This window comes from Microcaecilia unicolor, chromosome 7 (genome assembly GCF_901765095.1).
Source record: "Microcaecilia unicolor chromosome 7, aMicUni1.1, whole genome shotgun sequence".
Lineage (NCBI taxonomy): Eukaryota > Metazoa > Chordata > Amphibia > Gymnophiona > Siphonopidae > Microcaecilia > Microcaecilia unicolor.
Window position 1 is genome coordinate 255,306,443 of NC_044037.1, and position 16,473 is coordinate 255,322,915.

Consider the following 16,473-nt stretch of genomic DNA (forward strand, 5'->3'; position numbering starts at 1 on the left):
CAGCATCTGCTCTGTGTCCCCTTCCCATGATGTTCCTCACCCTTCTTTCTCCCTCTCTCCTGCACTCCCACCCCAGGGCCAGTATCTCTCCATCCTCTTCTCTCCACCCCCCCTTCCCTTTGGTCTGGCTGGAATTGCTCTCCCTCCACCCGCTGGCGCTTAGTGTGGTATTGCACTCCCCTCCTCACTCCACGGCCGCTCCTGCATGCCTCCAAAGTTCCAGGCTCGCCAGCAGCATCTCAGCAATGAATGTGCTGCCTTCTGCCTGCCCCGGAAGCCTCCTCTATACAACTTTCCGCGTAGGCGGGACACTGAACAGAGAATGCTTCCGGGGTTGGCTGAAGGCAGCACTCACATTGCTGATGCTGCCGGAGGCTTTAAAATGTAAAGACTAACAGAGTGGGGTGAGAGAGGAGGGGGGATAGCGATAATACAGCACTAGTCGAGGGGGGGAGATGCTGGGATACCCCATGCAGGACCGCACCAGTTGGGGGAGGGGGAAGACACCTTCCACCCAGGATCCCTGTGAGCCACCTGTGGCCGTTTTTCCCCTCAAGAAAATACATTTCCAAAGGATTCATTTTTACAAAGCAAAAGGAGCTAACCACACGCTTCCTATTCTGCAAGTTCACAGCATCCCGAAAGAGATGCAGCAGACTTCCAGTTCCAGCAAACTCCCACTTTTTTTTTTTTAGCGCCTGTCTGCAGCTCCTGCGAGTAAACAGGATCCAAAAGCAGCTGACAGTTAGCAGTGCCCACGCTGACTCTGCTTCCACCAAGTATCTGTTTCCCCAGCACGAGATCACACAGTAAGTAATTAACTCTGGTCACAAGATCAGCCCATACGGCTAGGCTGGAAAATACACAGCTGTCATGTGAGTGGTCATCTGACACCTCTTTGCAACCCTGCAGAGCTCCGCAGTGCACTTCCCCAGTGCAAACAAGCAACTGCCCATCGCGAGCTCAAGAACTCACCACATACTCCCTCGGGTCCACGATGTTTGGAAAGCACAGGTCTGCTTGCACACAAGCTCCAGAATATTAAACATCTATGAACCCTTGTATATAAATGCGATCGCTACCGCTACTGGTAGCGATTAAGGGAGCAGGAGGACTCGATGCCAGCTGGCCAGCCTGAAGTGAGAGTCGCACGGGGGAGGAAAAGAGGAGAAACTGCGGGGCATTCTGGCTGGGGAGGCTTAGCCTCCCCAAGCCTCTTATACCGGGCACCTATGCCTAACAGCAGGCAAAAATGTGCAAGGGGTCCTGATCAGCCTAAGTTAGGCCTGCTACTTCAGCATGAATTTATCCTGGCAAATTTAGTTAGCTAGCATGGAATATCACGCTAAGTGGCTAAATTTCAGACTCCAAGTAACCAAAATTTCACACGTGAAACAAAATGGCTCATTTCACAAAACACTTATTTTGTCTAAAAACACAAACTTAAAGCAACAAAAACATGAACTTTACTAGATCCTTTCATAACATCACACTGTATGTAGTTTCATTCAAAATTGTTTAAAATATGCTATTCTCTTTGGCGTGCACGGAAGGGATCCTAAATTTGCAATTTTGTGTCAGAACGTAATTTAGTCTACTACAGCGCACGGATTCTGCTTACACAAATATGATTAATAAAAACACAATCTGAATTATCAGCTGTTATGAAGTTCACCTCTGTAAGTAATGAAATGGTACAAAATCAAACAAATTATAAGATACATAACACAAAAATCAAAACTGTAAATTTGAAGGCTTTAAAAGTACTTACGTTGCGTGACGTCCATCTCAGGTAAATAGAAAAACCTTTCATTGCAAGTGTTGCCTTCACAGCAGCAGAAAAACACATCAGGACTATCTTTTTTTCTGTGCAATCATTCTGAAAAAGAGTGTAATAAAACTAAAATTACTTCTGTTTTCTCTTTAATAATACCAAGATGGCTCATCTTACACAAACACACTTAGAGTCTTCTTGACAACACAGTCCATAGACTTAAAGCACAGTTTCCTATAAAACTAAGCTGCTTACCTATCTTGATGTCTTAAGAGAACACTAGTGTTACAGATATGTGTGATACAACATGATGGTACTGATAAAGGATCATCTCCCAGAGAATTCTAGAAAAGCCTGAAAAGATTTTATCAGGCACTTGTGTAACTTCCTGCATAGCCACTACTTCACAGAGCCCCTCTCAATTGGATAATATCAAGTTACTTATTTGTAGCAGGTTTTCTTTGTGAACAGAAGGATAAGTTCCTCAAAGCTTTGGTGATGTGACCGATAGAGCCCATATGGGAAGCTTCCCCATCTGAGTACACTTGAAGTTTTTGATTTACTCCACCATGCATGCACCTCACTTCCCACAATCACAGGGACCACCTACTACTTACAATTTCTATAGCGCTACTAGACGTACACAGCACTGTACACATTATATGCTGGTAGTTTCTCTGTCCCTAGTGGGCTCACAATCTAAGGGGGGGGGGGGGGGGATTGTACCTGGGGCAATGGTGGGTTAAGTGATTTGCCCAGGAACACAAGGAGCTGCAGTAGGAATCAAAAATCAGTCCCTAGGATCTCAGCTCACTGCACTAATCACTAGGCTACTCCTCCACTCAAGAGAAGCTCAAGCTAACATTGACAGGTTACAGGTTCACTATTCACCCAACATTGTAAGAGGGCATATCTTGCTCTCTTTTACGAGGAGTGGGCCAAAATTACCACAGATTAGTGGGTACTGGATATTGTAAAAACATGGTTACAAGCCAGCGTTTTTGCCAGCCTATTACAAATCTGTTCTTAGAATCTCCTTGCAAAGCATCAAGTGGTTCAGTTCATCCTATAGTCTCTTTTGGGTCTATGGGTGGTACAACCGATCTCTCCTCAGGAGTGCGGAACTGGCTGGTAAATTCCATTTACTTTGTAGTCCCTAACAAACGAGGCTCTTTTTGCCCAGCGTTAGACCTCAACAGTGTCAACAAAACTCTCAGGTTGCAACATTTCCATTTGGAGATGTTAAGATTGATCATAGCCTTGGTCCAACCAGGGAAATATTTGATGTCTTTGGACCTCAGAGAGACTTATTTTCATATTCCAATCTGTTCTCCTTACAGGAGATTGCTCTGTTTTGTGGTGGTGGCTGCATTTCTTCGAAAGACTTAAGGTTAATAGCCTTACTTGGTTTATATCACCTCACCTCCCTAAGGCGTGACCTAGAAGACCGAAATCAAGACTTAGGTCTATCTTCAGGCAAACGTTGGATTTTAGAATCCCCGAGATCCTTTACCAGCTTTTTCTAGGTCCTCCCCAAACAGCAACTTTTCCCTAAACAGGAGCTTAGCTAAATGAATCTTGGAGGCTACATCTGCTGCCCAATGCCTAACCACACCTACTTCCTGGTGGAAACAATGATAGCTGAGGCCCTTAAGTCACAGAGCACATCTGCCACATATTACAATCCCACCTCAAGAAAGGGTATGAATTCCAAGGATGCAGTTGAGGAATCAAGTTGCTGAAAGCTGAGAGACCAAAGGACGTTGCCCGAAATTGATAAGGAGAAATTGTCTTGCTTGATATTTTGTTTTCCTTTAGTCACCTACATGATTCTTGCCTTTATTTGTTTGATTTCTACCGCATTTGTGACCTTGAAGCAGGCAGCTCTGTGCCAAAATATGTCCCCAAGCTGGGTCTTTTTAACTGTTGGTGCTTTGTCAGTAAAAGTATTTTTAACACTTGATTACTGGAAGTTCTTTGGTCCACCCCTACTCTGTTTTTTTTTTTGTTTGTTTGTTATCCCTCCCACCAGTAGATGGAGATAAAGAAAAAAAGCAAACCTAAAATTCCACCAGTGATCTCACCGGTATTAGAAGGTGCTCTCTGGAAGGATCCAGTATGCATCTGTGAAAGTAGCAAAGGTCTATTTATCACAATGCACCCATGCCCCATCAACCACTGCAGTTGCAATGATTGTCAAGTGAGCAGACTACCACAGAGGGGCACTCGCTACTTTGCATACTCGAGGATATAGCAATCTCATGGGAAACCGTATTGTTGTAATGTGATTTGACTCTTGGGAAAGCATAGAACACACCCAGAGTCCTGGTCCTAATTATTCTGAGGGCATGTTTGCAGATTATGTTGCTGACTAAAGGAAAAGAATTAAGACATAATTGACAAAGAAATGGGGTGACAGTTAAGTTGTCACCCTACAAATCTCTTCAGGAGCCACCACCTGGGTCTCTGCCCAGGAAGTGGCTTGAGTCAGAATGGAGTGCACCTTCAGGCTCTAAAGCACTAAACGACTTGCAGATATAAGCAGTCTCAATAGCAGCCTTGATCCACCTCACAATGGAAGCTTTAGAAGCCACCTGGCCCCTCTTAGGGCCATGAAAGAGAACAAAGATGATCAAAGAGGTGAAAATCATTTGTCTTCTGCAAGTACCAGAGCAGTGTCCTCTGGACATCCAGTAGTGGAGTCTCCAAACCACTGAAGCAGCGTCCACTACAAAGGAAGGTGAGCAAACTTCCCGATTCACATGGTATGTAGAGACCACTTTCAGAAGAAAGGAACCATGTGAAGGGAAATTTGAGTCCTCTGCAATGGAAAAATAAGGGTACCAGCACAAGACAGAGGATGCAGCTCTGAAACTCTTCTAGCCAAGTAATCACTACCAGAAAAATCTGTCTTGAGAGTGAGGTCCTAATGGTAGCTGAACAAAGAGGCTCAAAATGGAGAACCAGAGGTCCCATGGGAAGAAGGACGAACTGGGGGGAGGGGGGGCACAAATGCACCACATCTCTCAAGAAATGGGACACCTCCCAATGTAAGGCCAGAGAAGTGCCCTTTACCTTACCCCAAAAACTGGACAGGACAGCAGCCTGAACCCCCCCCCCCCCTCCTCTCCCAGGAGCCCAACGTCAACCGTGGTCAAGTCCTTGCTTTAAGAAATCCAGAATGTTGGCCACTTGCACCCTACAGATTAGCACCCGTCCCTAACATGTCTCAAAAACTTTCCAAACCCTGACATAGGCCAAGGACATGGAGGATTTTTGAGAGCGGAGCAAAGTAGAAACCACTGTGCGAGAAAAACTGCGCTTCTCTAAGTGCTTCCTCTCAATGGCCAAATCTAAAACCAGAAGAGATCCAGCTCTTATTTCTACCGTACCTTGCCGAAGAAGGCCCTGACTCCTGGGCACAGGGAGTGGGTCACCCTCCAACAGTTGCATGAGGTCTATGTACCATGGCCTACAAGGCTGACCCGGGGCCACCAACAAAACCAGATGAGGTTGATGCGCAATCCTGCACAGAAGATAGCCAATCAGAAGCCACAGATGGACTACATACAGAGATTCTTCTAGTACCAGTGCTGGATTAAGGAATGTATCCCTTGAGAGGTTGGCTCCCTCCAGCGACCCACTGCTAGGGATCCAGCAGCAACCCCCCCCCCCCCCCCCCCCTTATCAGAAAGTGAACCGAGCTGTCTCATGAGATTGGACTGCCCTGCGCTTTGGACGAAAGAGGTAGAGAGCATTTGAAGTCCTGAGAAACCAGAGATCACCAACATAACAGGACTTGAGTAAAGGTCACATATGAGCTTTCACTCAAGCTCAGCCTTGGAACCCAGGAGCTACAAATGGTTTCAGACTTTGTAAACCAAAAGATCATACAACTTGCACGTCTGCAAATGTAGCTTCTCTGCACCGTTTCCAGAAGGAACTCCATTTTTTTTAGACAGTGTCGAATTGGACTCAGGTAATCCAGGATCTGGGAGGGAACCAGCTGACTCTTATCTCAATTCACTACCCAACCTAGGGTCTCAAGTTGAGAGATGGCTTGAGAGGTGGCCTTGCTGGCCTCCTTGGCAGATCTACCCTGATTAGCCAATTATCCAGGTAAGGATGCACCCTGATGCTCTGGCAATGCAGATAAGCCGCCACCACCACCATAACTTCATAACTTTGGAGAACGTGCAGGAAGCTGTAGCCAGACCAAAGGCAAGGCCCAAAACTGGTTATGGTGCCCAAGAAGATAGGGGTGACAGTAGCACTTGTGAAGAGCTGCAATGAGAAGGTTCAAATAGGCCTCAGTGAGGTTCGGTGATGTCAAGAAGTCACCTGACAACCAAGGCCATCACCAATCTGATGATTTCCAAGCAAAAATGTGGCACTCTCAAGCAGGCAGGCACTCCCTTCAAGACCAGGATAGTGTGGACGCTGCCCTTCTTTGGTACCATAAACTAGATGGAATAATGCTAAGCACTGAATCCACTGCTTCAAAATCTAGGTGGTGTTCGAGGGTAAGGGCGACAAGTCCTTTGGTTTTGCTCCAAGCCACATTGGGAAGCCATGAAGGCATTAGGAATGGGGCAAAGTCCAGCAAGTAACCCTTTGACCACCTCCAAGACCCACTGGTCAGATATGATCTGAGAGGAAGAGGGACAACCTACCCCCAAACCCGCACTAACAGGGCAAGGAGGAACTGTCTGTGAGAGTTGGAGGATCGGCTTCCTTGGGGCCCCAAAAGAAGCCCATCCGAAAGGGCCTTCCAAAGCTGAAGGCCTCAGTGGGAGCACACCAAACTGTTCAAAAACAGCTCGTGTCCCTGGAACAACCTCTAGAAGCCTTTCTACCTCAGCTCAGGAAACAGAAGGGTATTGGCCTTCCCCGTGTGCTTCATCAGCTTCTCCAGGTCCTCTCTTGATAGTAAGTATCCTTTAAAGGGCAGCTGATTGAGAAGCTTCTTGGAAGCAGCATCTGCCATTCAGTGGCAGGGCCATAGCCAATGTCGACCGACCACAACCAAATACACGACCACGAAGCCAGATGGACCAAAATGTAAAAAGAGCATCTGCCAAGGTCATCTCTGACCCCATGTAGGAAACCGCCACAGACTCTGGAAGCTGCTACAGCCAGCAGAGCATAGTACATGCCACAGCCACCACAGCCTGAATACTGGAAGTTCCCACAGAGAAGGTTAAACGTAGCTGTTGCTCCACCCACTTGTTGTGGAACTCCTGAAGGGCCAAGCTGGAGTAGCCATCACTTCGGTGACAGCTGTGACAAGTGCATCCACCTTAGGGTACACCCATACTTCTCCACCTCCTCAAGGGTGAAGGAATAAAGGTGATAAACAGCCATGGCCCCCTTGAGAGTCCCACGCAGGGATTCCCAACTCTGCCAGCATCATGCAGGGTGGCGCTTTATGCAGCGGAAGTGTTTCTGGGGGCTCAGATAGGCCCTTCCAATAGGGAGTCCCCCTCAGAAGGGTCCACAGAGGGAGACATCAGCATTCTCAAAGTCTCTGTGACCTCATCAATAAGCTGAGAAGTTTCCAGACGACAGAAGAGCTGGATCCCATGGAGAAGAATTCTCAAAATCCAAGTCTTAGAGGGATTGGGAGTCAGAGGCAACATACGGGTCCTCCACAGATGCCCTAGAACTGACCGGAGTATCCACGAACTCCCGATCCCCTCTTCGGTACTTGTCCCCCACAATGAGGCCCCGGCTGGGGACATCCAGGCTCCATCACTTGTTGAGGGGCCAGTGTCCTCCTGTAGGGCTTGCTTGAGCATCTGGGTCAAGCTCTGGAATCAAAAATGCCTTGGGGCCCTCAATATGGCCCCTCCATCAAGGAATCTGAGGTGGGTGGGTGGGGTGGGGAGGGAAGGTCCCCCCCCCCCCAAGACACAATGTGGGTTGAGAAACATCCTGCTACTGCAAACCTGAAACAGAAGAAAAAAAACAGCCTAGGCAACATGGCTCCGGTTACCACCAAAACAAAGGGATATCATTGGGTGGAATTTATACAGGTTCACCTGTCATAATACCACAACAGGCATCTGCCTATCAAGGAGTCCAAAGAAAGGACCTGCACCCTATCACTGGGCAGTGCGGGCAGAATTAAAAGATCGAGGGGTGAAGGGAAAATTAGGTTCTTAACGTGATAATTTTCTTTCCTTTAGTCATAGCAGATGCAGCCATTACAGATGGGTTGTGTCCATCAACCAGCAGAGGGAGATAGAGAGCACACTTTTTTCAGTGCCTCATACCAGCTTGCTCCACTGCCTCTCCTTCAGTATTTCAAGCTTCCAAAGCAGTATGGCAAACCGCAATGGGAATAACATGAGCTTTCCTCACAGCGAACGATGGCCCTACAACAAAGGGCATTAACTCAGAATGGAGGGAATGAAACATCCTCCCGGAGGGAATAAACTCATCCTTCAAAACATGAAACTGGAGGGAGTTAAGTCATCCTCCTTTAATTGAACAAGAATCCTGAAGACTGTTTTCCAACTTTCTCCCAAGGACGGAATCTCCAGGAAACACGAGCAGAACCTGAAATAGATTTACAGCAGATAGCAATCAGACAGGGAGGGATCATGGCTGCATCTGCTATGACTAAAGGAAAGAAAATTATCACGGTAAGAACCTAATTTTCCCTTCCTTGTCATCAAGCGGATGCAGCCATTACAGATGGGATGTATCAAAGCAATCCCTAGATAGGGCGGGAACAAGCCACACCACGCGCCAGCACTTGCGCTCCAAAATGTGCGCCCCTCCTGGCAGCCACATCCAGCCTGTAATGTGAGGCAAAAGAGAGCTTAGAAGCCCATGTTGCTGCACTACAAATCTCTTGAAGAGGGAGTGCTCCAGTTTCAGCCCAAGAAGAGGAAATTCCTCTAGTGGAATGCACCTTAAAGGCATCAGGCGGAGGCCGGCCGGCAAGCAAATAAGCTGAAAAGATAGATTCTTTAAGCCAGCAGGCAATAGTGGCTTTAGACGCTGGAGACCCTCTGCGAGGCCCTGATAGCAAAAGAAACAGATGATCAGAGGTCCTGAAAGAGTTAGTAACTCGCAGATACTGCAGCAGAGTCCTGCGCACGTCCAACAGGTGCAATTGCCCAAAAGAGTCTGGAAACTCCTCCTCTACAAAGGAGGGCAAGAAAATAGGTTGGTTTAGGTGAAATGCTGAAACCACCTTAGAGGCACGGTCCGAACCGTGACCCCGGACTCCGAAAAACTGCAGAAAAGGGTCTCTACAGGACAGCGCCTGGAGCTCTGACACCCGTCTCGCCGAAGTAATGGCCACTAAAAAGACGGCCTTCAGTGTCAATCTTTCTCTGAAGTACTCCGAAGCGGTTCAAAGGGAGCACCCTGAAGGGCCTTCAGCACTAGCCACAGGTTCCAAGCTGGACAAGGTGCACGCACGGGAGGACGGAGCCGAAGCACCCCTCTAAGAAACCGTGCCACATCTGGATGAGCAGCTAAACACACGCCTTCCACCTTGCCACACAGGGAGGCCAACGCTGCCACTTGCACCCGCAGGGAATTATAGGCCAAGCCTTTTTGTACACCATCCTGCAAAAAGTCCAGAATCGGCGAGACAGGAGCCCGCAGGGGTGTGATCTCTTTAGAAGCACACCACACTTCAAACTGGCGCCAAATCCTGGCATAAGCCACAGAAGTGGAAACGCTTGCGGGCTTGCAGGAGAGTGTAATTACTTTATTGGAATAGCCTTTGTTTCTCAATTGCGCCCTCTCAATCGCCAGGCCATAAGACCAAATTGGCCGGCGTCCTCCATGGTCACCGGACCCTGTGACAACAGGTTGGGAACCAGAGGTAACTGAAGGGGATCCTCTACGAGCATCTGTCGGAGGTCCGCATACCAAGGCCTCCTGGGCCAATCCGGGGCGACGAGAACCACTTCTCCTGGATGCAGCCGAATCCACAGGAGCACTCGCCCTATCAAGGGCCATGGAGGGAACACATACAGTAGGCCTGGGAGGCTAGGGTTGAGCCAAGGCATCCAACCCCGCCGAGCGAGGACCTCTCCGTCTGCTGAAGAAGCACGGGACTTTGGCATTGGTGTTTGTCGCCAATAGATCCATCACGGGCTTGCCCCACTTGGCTCATATCTGCAGGAATACTTCGTCTGCAAGTTCTCACTCCGCTGGATCGATCTGATGCCTGCTTAGATAATCGGCTTGCACGTTGCTCTGACCTGCAATGTGAGCTGCTGACAGAAACTGTAGATGCTGTTCGGCCTGCACGGCTAGAGCTCTGCACTGAGTGCCGCCTTGTCGATTTATGTAGGCCACTGCTGTCGTGTTGTCCGACATCACTCTGACAGCCAATCCTTCCAGGGTCACTTGAAAGGCCAGAAGCGCCTGAAACACCGCTTTCAACTCTAGGCGGTTGATGGACCACTCCGACTCATCGGGTATCCATAGACCCTGGGCATGCTTCCCCTTGCAATGTGCACCCCAGCCTTTCAGGCTGGCATCTGTCACCACTAGGCACCAATCGGGGAGCACCAGCGGCATTCCTCGCCGCAGCACGCTGTCTGAGAGCCACCACTCCATGCTGAGTCGGGCCACAGGGAGCCAAGAGAGTCTGCATTGATAATCCTGAGATACTGGAGAACATCTTTGGAGTAGAGCATACTGTAGAGGTCTCAGGTGCGCTCTCACCCAGGGAACCAGTTCCATGGTGGCCGTCATCGATCCAAGCAGCTGGACAATGTCCCAAGCTCACGGGCGGGGCATCCTCAGGAGCAGACGGACCTGATTCTGAAGCTTGCACTGCCATTGCTCGGGTAGGTACTCATACCCCGAGGCTGTGTCGAACCTGGCCCCCAAATATTCTAGAGACTGCGAGGGGGGTCAGGTGACTTTTGGCCAAATTGATGACCCAGCCCAGAGATTGAAGTACTGAGACCACTCTGGCTGTGACATGTGACCAGTCGTCCAGGTACGGGTGAACCCGAATACCCTCTCGCCTTAGAAAGGCAGCTACTACCACCATAACCTTCGAAAAGGTGCGGGGAGCTGTGGCGAGGCCAAAAGGCAAGGCCCGGTACTGAAAATGCTTTCCCATCACCGCAAACCTCAGAAACTTCTGGTGCAGGGGCCAAATTGGAATGTGCAAGTAAGTTTCTTTCAGGTCCAGAGACGTGAGAAACTCTCTGGGCTGTACCGCCGCAATGACGGAGCACAGGGTTTCCATGTGAAAATGCCACACTCTCAGGGACTTGTTTAATTCTTTTAAGTCCAGAATAGGGCGAAAAGACCCTCTTTTTCGCAGCACCACAAAGTAAATGGAGTAATGTCCAGAGCCAAGCTCGGCGGGAGGCACCGGGCACACCGCCCCTAGATGAATCAAGCCTTGTAAGGTCTCCTCTACCGCCGCCCGTTTGGCGGCAGAACTGCATCGGGACTCCACAAACACGTCTCTTATCGGGGCATTGAATTCTATTCTGTAAACATCTCTGATCAGGTCCAAAATCCACTGATCTGAGGAAATCTTGGCCCACTCCTCATGAAAGAGGGGAAAATCATCCTCCTATAACAGGGAGCGAGGAAGGGGCCGACGCACCATCATTGAGAGGGTCACCCTTGAACTCCAGGCCTTGAGCCAGCTGCTGCGGAACGCTTGTCCGAGCAAAAGGAGTTCCTCTGCTGAAAACGGGCACGAGATGTGAACCCAGCAGAACGCACCGGGCAGTACCTTCGAGCTTCTCTGAAGCAAGGTCTGTAAGAGGAGGGAACCGCCTGACCCTTGGAGGAAGGCCGCGACCTGTCCTTGGGTAAGCGCTGGGGTTTAGCATCCCCCAGGCCTTTAACAATGATCTCCAACTCCTCACCAAATAGGAGAAGGCCTCGAAAGGGCAACTTCACCAACCTTTGCTTAGAAGTGTCAGCCGCCCAATGCCATAGCCACAACAGACGGCGAGCCGCCACCGCCACAGCCATCTGTTTAGCCGAAGCTATGACCAGATCATAAAGGGCGTCAGCCAAGAAAGCAAGGCCGACTCCATCCGCGGTGCCACCTCCGCAAGGGGCTCCGCTCCATCTCCGGGCTGTTCCACTGCCTATTGTAACCAAGCAAGGCAGGCTCGGGCAGTGTAACAGCTGCATGCAGACGCCCGTAAGGATAGGCCTGAAATCTCAAAGGACCGCTTTATAGCTGATTCAAGGCATCGGTCCTGCATGTCCTTCAGGGCAACTCCTCCTTCAACCGGGAGGGTAGTTCTCTTTGTCACAGCAGTGACTAGGGCATCCACTTTAGGCACAGCTAGGCGCACCAAATTCTCCTCATTTAGAGGGTATAATTGCCCCATAGCCCTGGCAACTTTCAAAGGCCCCTCGGGGTCAGCCCATTGAGCTGAAATAAGCTCTTGGATGGAGTCATGCAAAGGAAAGGCTCGAGCAGGCTTCTTAGTACTTGTCATCCTCGGATTAGCAGAGGAGAGCTCAGCCTGCAGTGCATTAGAAATCAGCGCTGGCAGCTCATCGCGGTGGAAAATCCTCACAGCGGAAGGATCATCCGGATCCAGTGGCAATCCTGCACCTTCCTCTGGCGGCCTGCCAGACCCCTCACAACCCGACCACAGGGGGTGGTGCGCTACTCTCTGAAGGGGAATCCACCCTTCTGCGCTTGTCCTGCGGCCATCTGTCAGGGGAAAACGCGCCTGTCAGTAATTCAAGGCCGGGCTCTACTGGAGGGGACACAGGCAGCCGAGCCAATTGAGACCCCTGCGAGAGTGCTCGTTTTAACATAAATGCTTTATGCAGCAGTAAAACAAATTCAGGGGAGAATGGCTCACCCTGGCCTCCCAGTTCCAGTCCGGGGAAAATGGCTCTCATATTAGCCTCCATTCATGGCTCCCCTCCAGGCTCACACCCCTCCGCCTCAGCGGGGGTCACGCCATGCTGTTCCAAAATGGCGCCCGCTGCCAGCTCCACAGAGCGGGAAGAAACCTCACTTGCCATGCTCGGGCCAGCTCTGACGTCAGAAGAGCAGGATTTACAGAGCCCTGCTGCTGATCTGCGTTTGCGACAACGGGAACAGTGCTTTACAACCTCCGCAGCCATCGCCGAAAATGGTGGGAAATTCAAAATGGCGGATTTTTACGCCAAAATCGGCCCGAACGTGGGCCCACCCCGGAGGAGCTTCCAAATGCTCTTACCTCTCCGGATCGCGTTGACAGAGCTCCGATTCACTGCACAAACTGAAGGAAAGCCTCTTTTCTTGGATTGCAGCGCTACAGCGCGAAGCGACTTTTTTTTTTTTTTTTTTGACGCTGTGAGGAAAGTTGAAGGCAACAGCACAAGAGGCAACTTTTTCCACTCCGGAGGATCAGTAGCGTGGGAAAGGCAGTGAAAGGGCGAACCTATGTGCCTGCATCTACAGCGTGGGCAAAGACAGGGACAGGGCTTGCCTATGTGTCTACATCCACATCAGGGGCCGGGTAAGGCACAGAAAGGGCGTACCTATGTGTCTTTAAAGTGGGCACCATCAGCCACAACACCCCTGCTACAACTGGCAACAGCAACAGGAGCCACCCCAGGCAGATTTCTGAAGGATCTTGAATAAGCTGCGTCCACCCTGCTGGGGAGATAGAGAATACTGAAGAGGCAGATGGAGCTATCTGGCCATGGGGCACTACGGTTTTTCAGTGCTCTCTATCGCCCCCTGCTGGTTAATGGACACAACCCACTCGTAATGGATTCATCTGCTTGATGACAAGGAAAGGTAAATTTAAAGAAATACCGTATTTCCTGTTTAAAAAAAAAAAAAAAAAAAAAGTGAGTAGAATCACATATCCTGGGTAAGGAACCAGCAGGCGGGGGGGGGGTGGGGGGGGGGGGGGGGGGGGGGGGGGGGGGGGGGGGGGGGGGGGGGGAGAGAAGGGTGGGACCTGGCACCACCAGGTATCCGTGCTCAGCCCTAGCGAGCCCTCAACCCCATGGGCACCTCAACTCATCCCGAGGGAATGGGCAAGGAGGCCCAAATCCAGAGCTGCAGAGTTATGACCATCCACCTGCTAGATAGAGAGAATACTGAGGTTTGGCTGACTACACATGACCACATATAGAGCCTCAGAAGTTCTCTCTATCTCCACCTACTGTCAGAGGGACATAACCCACCAGTCTCTGGATTGATCTGTGGGACACTATGGAAACTTATTTAGAGAAAATGCATGGTAGCTCTAAGTTTACTGTCCTCTAGTAGAACATCTATATATATATATAAAACTCACCCTCAACGTTCTATTTGCACTGACGTTACTGAAGCCAGGTTCGTAAGTTCGAAGCTCTGAAGTCACAGAAAATCACAGTCTGTGGGCCCCGCCCTCGCGTCAAACATTATGACATTGAGGGCGGGGCACACTCTCAGCTCCAACGTTGTACTGCACTGTACCTCTGCTCCGCCCTCGCGTCAAAACGCGATGACGTCGAGGGCGGAGCACACGGGGGGGCGTGCCAAAACAGCCAGGGTCACACATTCGCACGGAAGCTGCAGGGGGGCCGGCGACACACGGAGACACAAAGGGACGGAGGGGAGCCTTGCTAGCGCCCGTTTCATTGCGATTTGAAACGGGCCTTCCTTACTAGTATGTAATATTTCATCTTATTTATAATAAATATTTGATGATGAAAACAGATCAGTAACTGATTTATCTTAGTATTTATTAAACTATGACTCTAAATAATGCCTACATTTAACTGAAAAAACAAGAAATTTACCTGTTGTAACAATTGACATCATCCAACCAGCAACCTTGTTTCACTATATCAATGGTCCCAGAAATATTTTCCATGTAGCAAAACAATGCAGTCTTTTATCTTTATCACCATAACAAGGCTCGATACCACTACGATTTGTCTTGTCTTTTTTCCCAGTTTGCATTGTAGTAGATGCACTCTTGTGTTTCCGATCTGCCAAGTATAGCTCCTACGGAGGAACAAAATTAACTTAATCAGTGCTTTTTTAAACACATTGAAATATAAAAATGGGTCTTCCTTAGGTCTTCCATACTAGTAAGATCTTAATTTTCAAAAACTTTATTCTTATGTTTGTTTTTAATCAAAAGTAAGTGGAAAACAATTATAAACTTTTAAAAAAAACTGGTATATGTGTTTTCAAGTGTTAGCGTGTTATTTCTAGACTGCCTTCCCCCCCCCCCCCCCCCAAAAAAAAAAAAGTACAAAATGAAACTAGACAGTCGATGTGCCAAAAATATCCAGATGTTAGTTTATTTCTTATCTGTTTAGCAAAATTTATGGACTCTAATGTTTCGGGTTTTTTTCCATTATCTTTTACTACTTTTGTTGTTTTAGATGATACGTTTACAATTAATTTTTTACTATGACATTGTTTAATGATATTATACTGAACTGTAGCCTTCCCATGTTACTGTGCAAGCCACATTGAGCCTGCAACTAGTTGGAAAATGTGGGGTATAAATAAATAAATACCAGTGGGAGAGTTACTAAACAACAAAACTTTAGTGCTGTCATCTTGTTGGTCTGACCTTCAAACTGTACATCAATGAAGCGATAGAAGCTCAGCACTGAAATACTATTATGCTAATTCAGATAACATTTGCCTGCCTCTAGCAAGGCCCTATTACTGGGCCCTTAATTACGGCTGGAGAGGGGGACCAGAAAGAGCTCAGAGGGAGAATGCCTGGAGAGAAAGGGGAAGATGTTAAGCGAGAAATAAATGAAATCAAATCAAATTATAAAGGAAAAAGAACAAAAGAAAAACAATTACCCTGATGCCTGGAAATCTGTCTCTAAACAACTATGGGTCAAATATTCAGTGGTTTATAAGTCATTCAGCTGTCATTCGCAGGCCCTCCCCGGAGGAGCTACAAGACTCTCTTACCGCACCCAGACCGAGTCACAGAGCTCCGGCCACGCTGCACAGACAGAAGGAAAGCCTCAGAATCACAGCGCTAACAAGCGTGTCACGTTTTTTTTTTTTTTTAACCGCTGTGAGGAAAGTTAGAGGCAACAGCTACAGAGACACTCCGGAGGTCCAGGAGAGTGGGAAAGGCAGGGAAAGGACGAACCAATGTGCCTGCATCCACATAAAAGAGTGTGGGAAAGTCAGGGAAAGGATATACCAATGTGCCTGCATCCACATAAGGGGAAGGGTAAGGCAGGGAAAGGGCTAACCTATGTACCTTTAAAGTGAAGCTGCAATAGCCACAACACCCCTTCTACAACTGGCAAAAGCCCAGGAGCCACCCCAGGCAGATTTTGAAGGAGCTGAATAAGCTGCATCCAACCCTGCTGGGGAAATAGAGAATACTGAGAGGCAGATGGAGCTAGCTGGCCAAGAGGCACTATGGTTTTTCAGTGCTCTCTATCTCCTCCTGCTGGTAGGTGGACACAACCCATTCGTAATGGATTCATCTGCTTGATGACAAGGAAACTAATTCTCCCACCAGGAGCGGATAAAGGTACGACATAGCCCTTGTCACCCACAACCTGGCCTCCAGCATGTCCCATTGCACCACAATGAGTAATTTCATCCCCTCATGAATATGAAACGTTGTGGGAGGGCCTCTTGGTCCCAGACATAATAGACAGGGCTACTGAAGCCGTGAACGAAATGCTCGAAAGGAAGATGTCCAAAACTTCAAGGACCCTAACAATGAGGGTTGAGAGCGCCTCACTCC

At 48.9% G+C, this 16,473-nt stretch overlaps 1 protein-coding gene across 1 annotated transcript in view; it reads right to left on the minus strand.

Moving 5' to 3' along the window:
• ACVR2A (activin A receptor type 2A) overlaps nt 1-16,473 on the minus strand; it is a 172,220-nt gene that overhangs the window by 140,044 nt on the left and 15,703 nt on the right. The window contains exons 2-3 of the mRNA XM_030208861.1: nt 14,531-14,738; nt 1,772-1,879 (exon numbers count right to left, since the gene is read on the minus strand). Coding sequence (XP_030064721.1) covers nt 1,772-1,787 — 16 coding nt within the window. The 5' untranslated portion in view covers nt 1,788-1,879; nt 14,531-14,738. The remainder of the gene's footprint in view (nt 1-1,771; nt 1,880-14,530; nt 14,739-16,473) is intronic.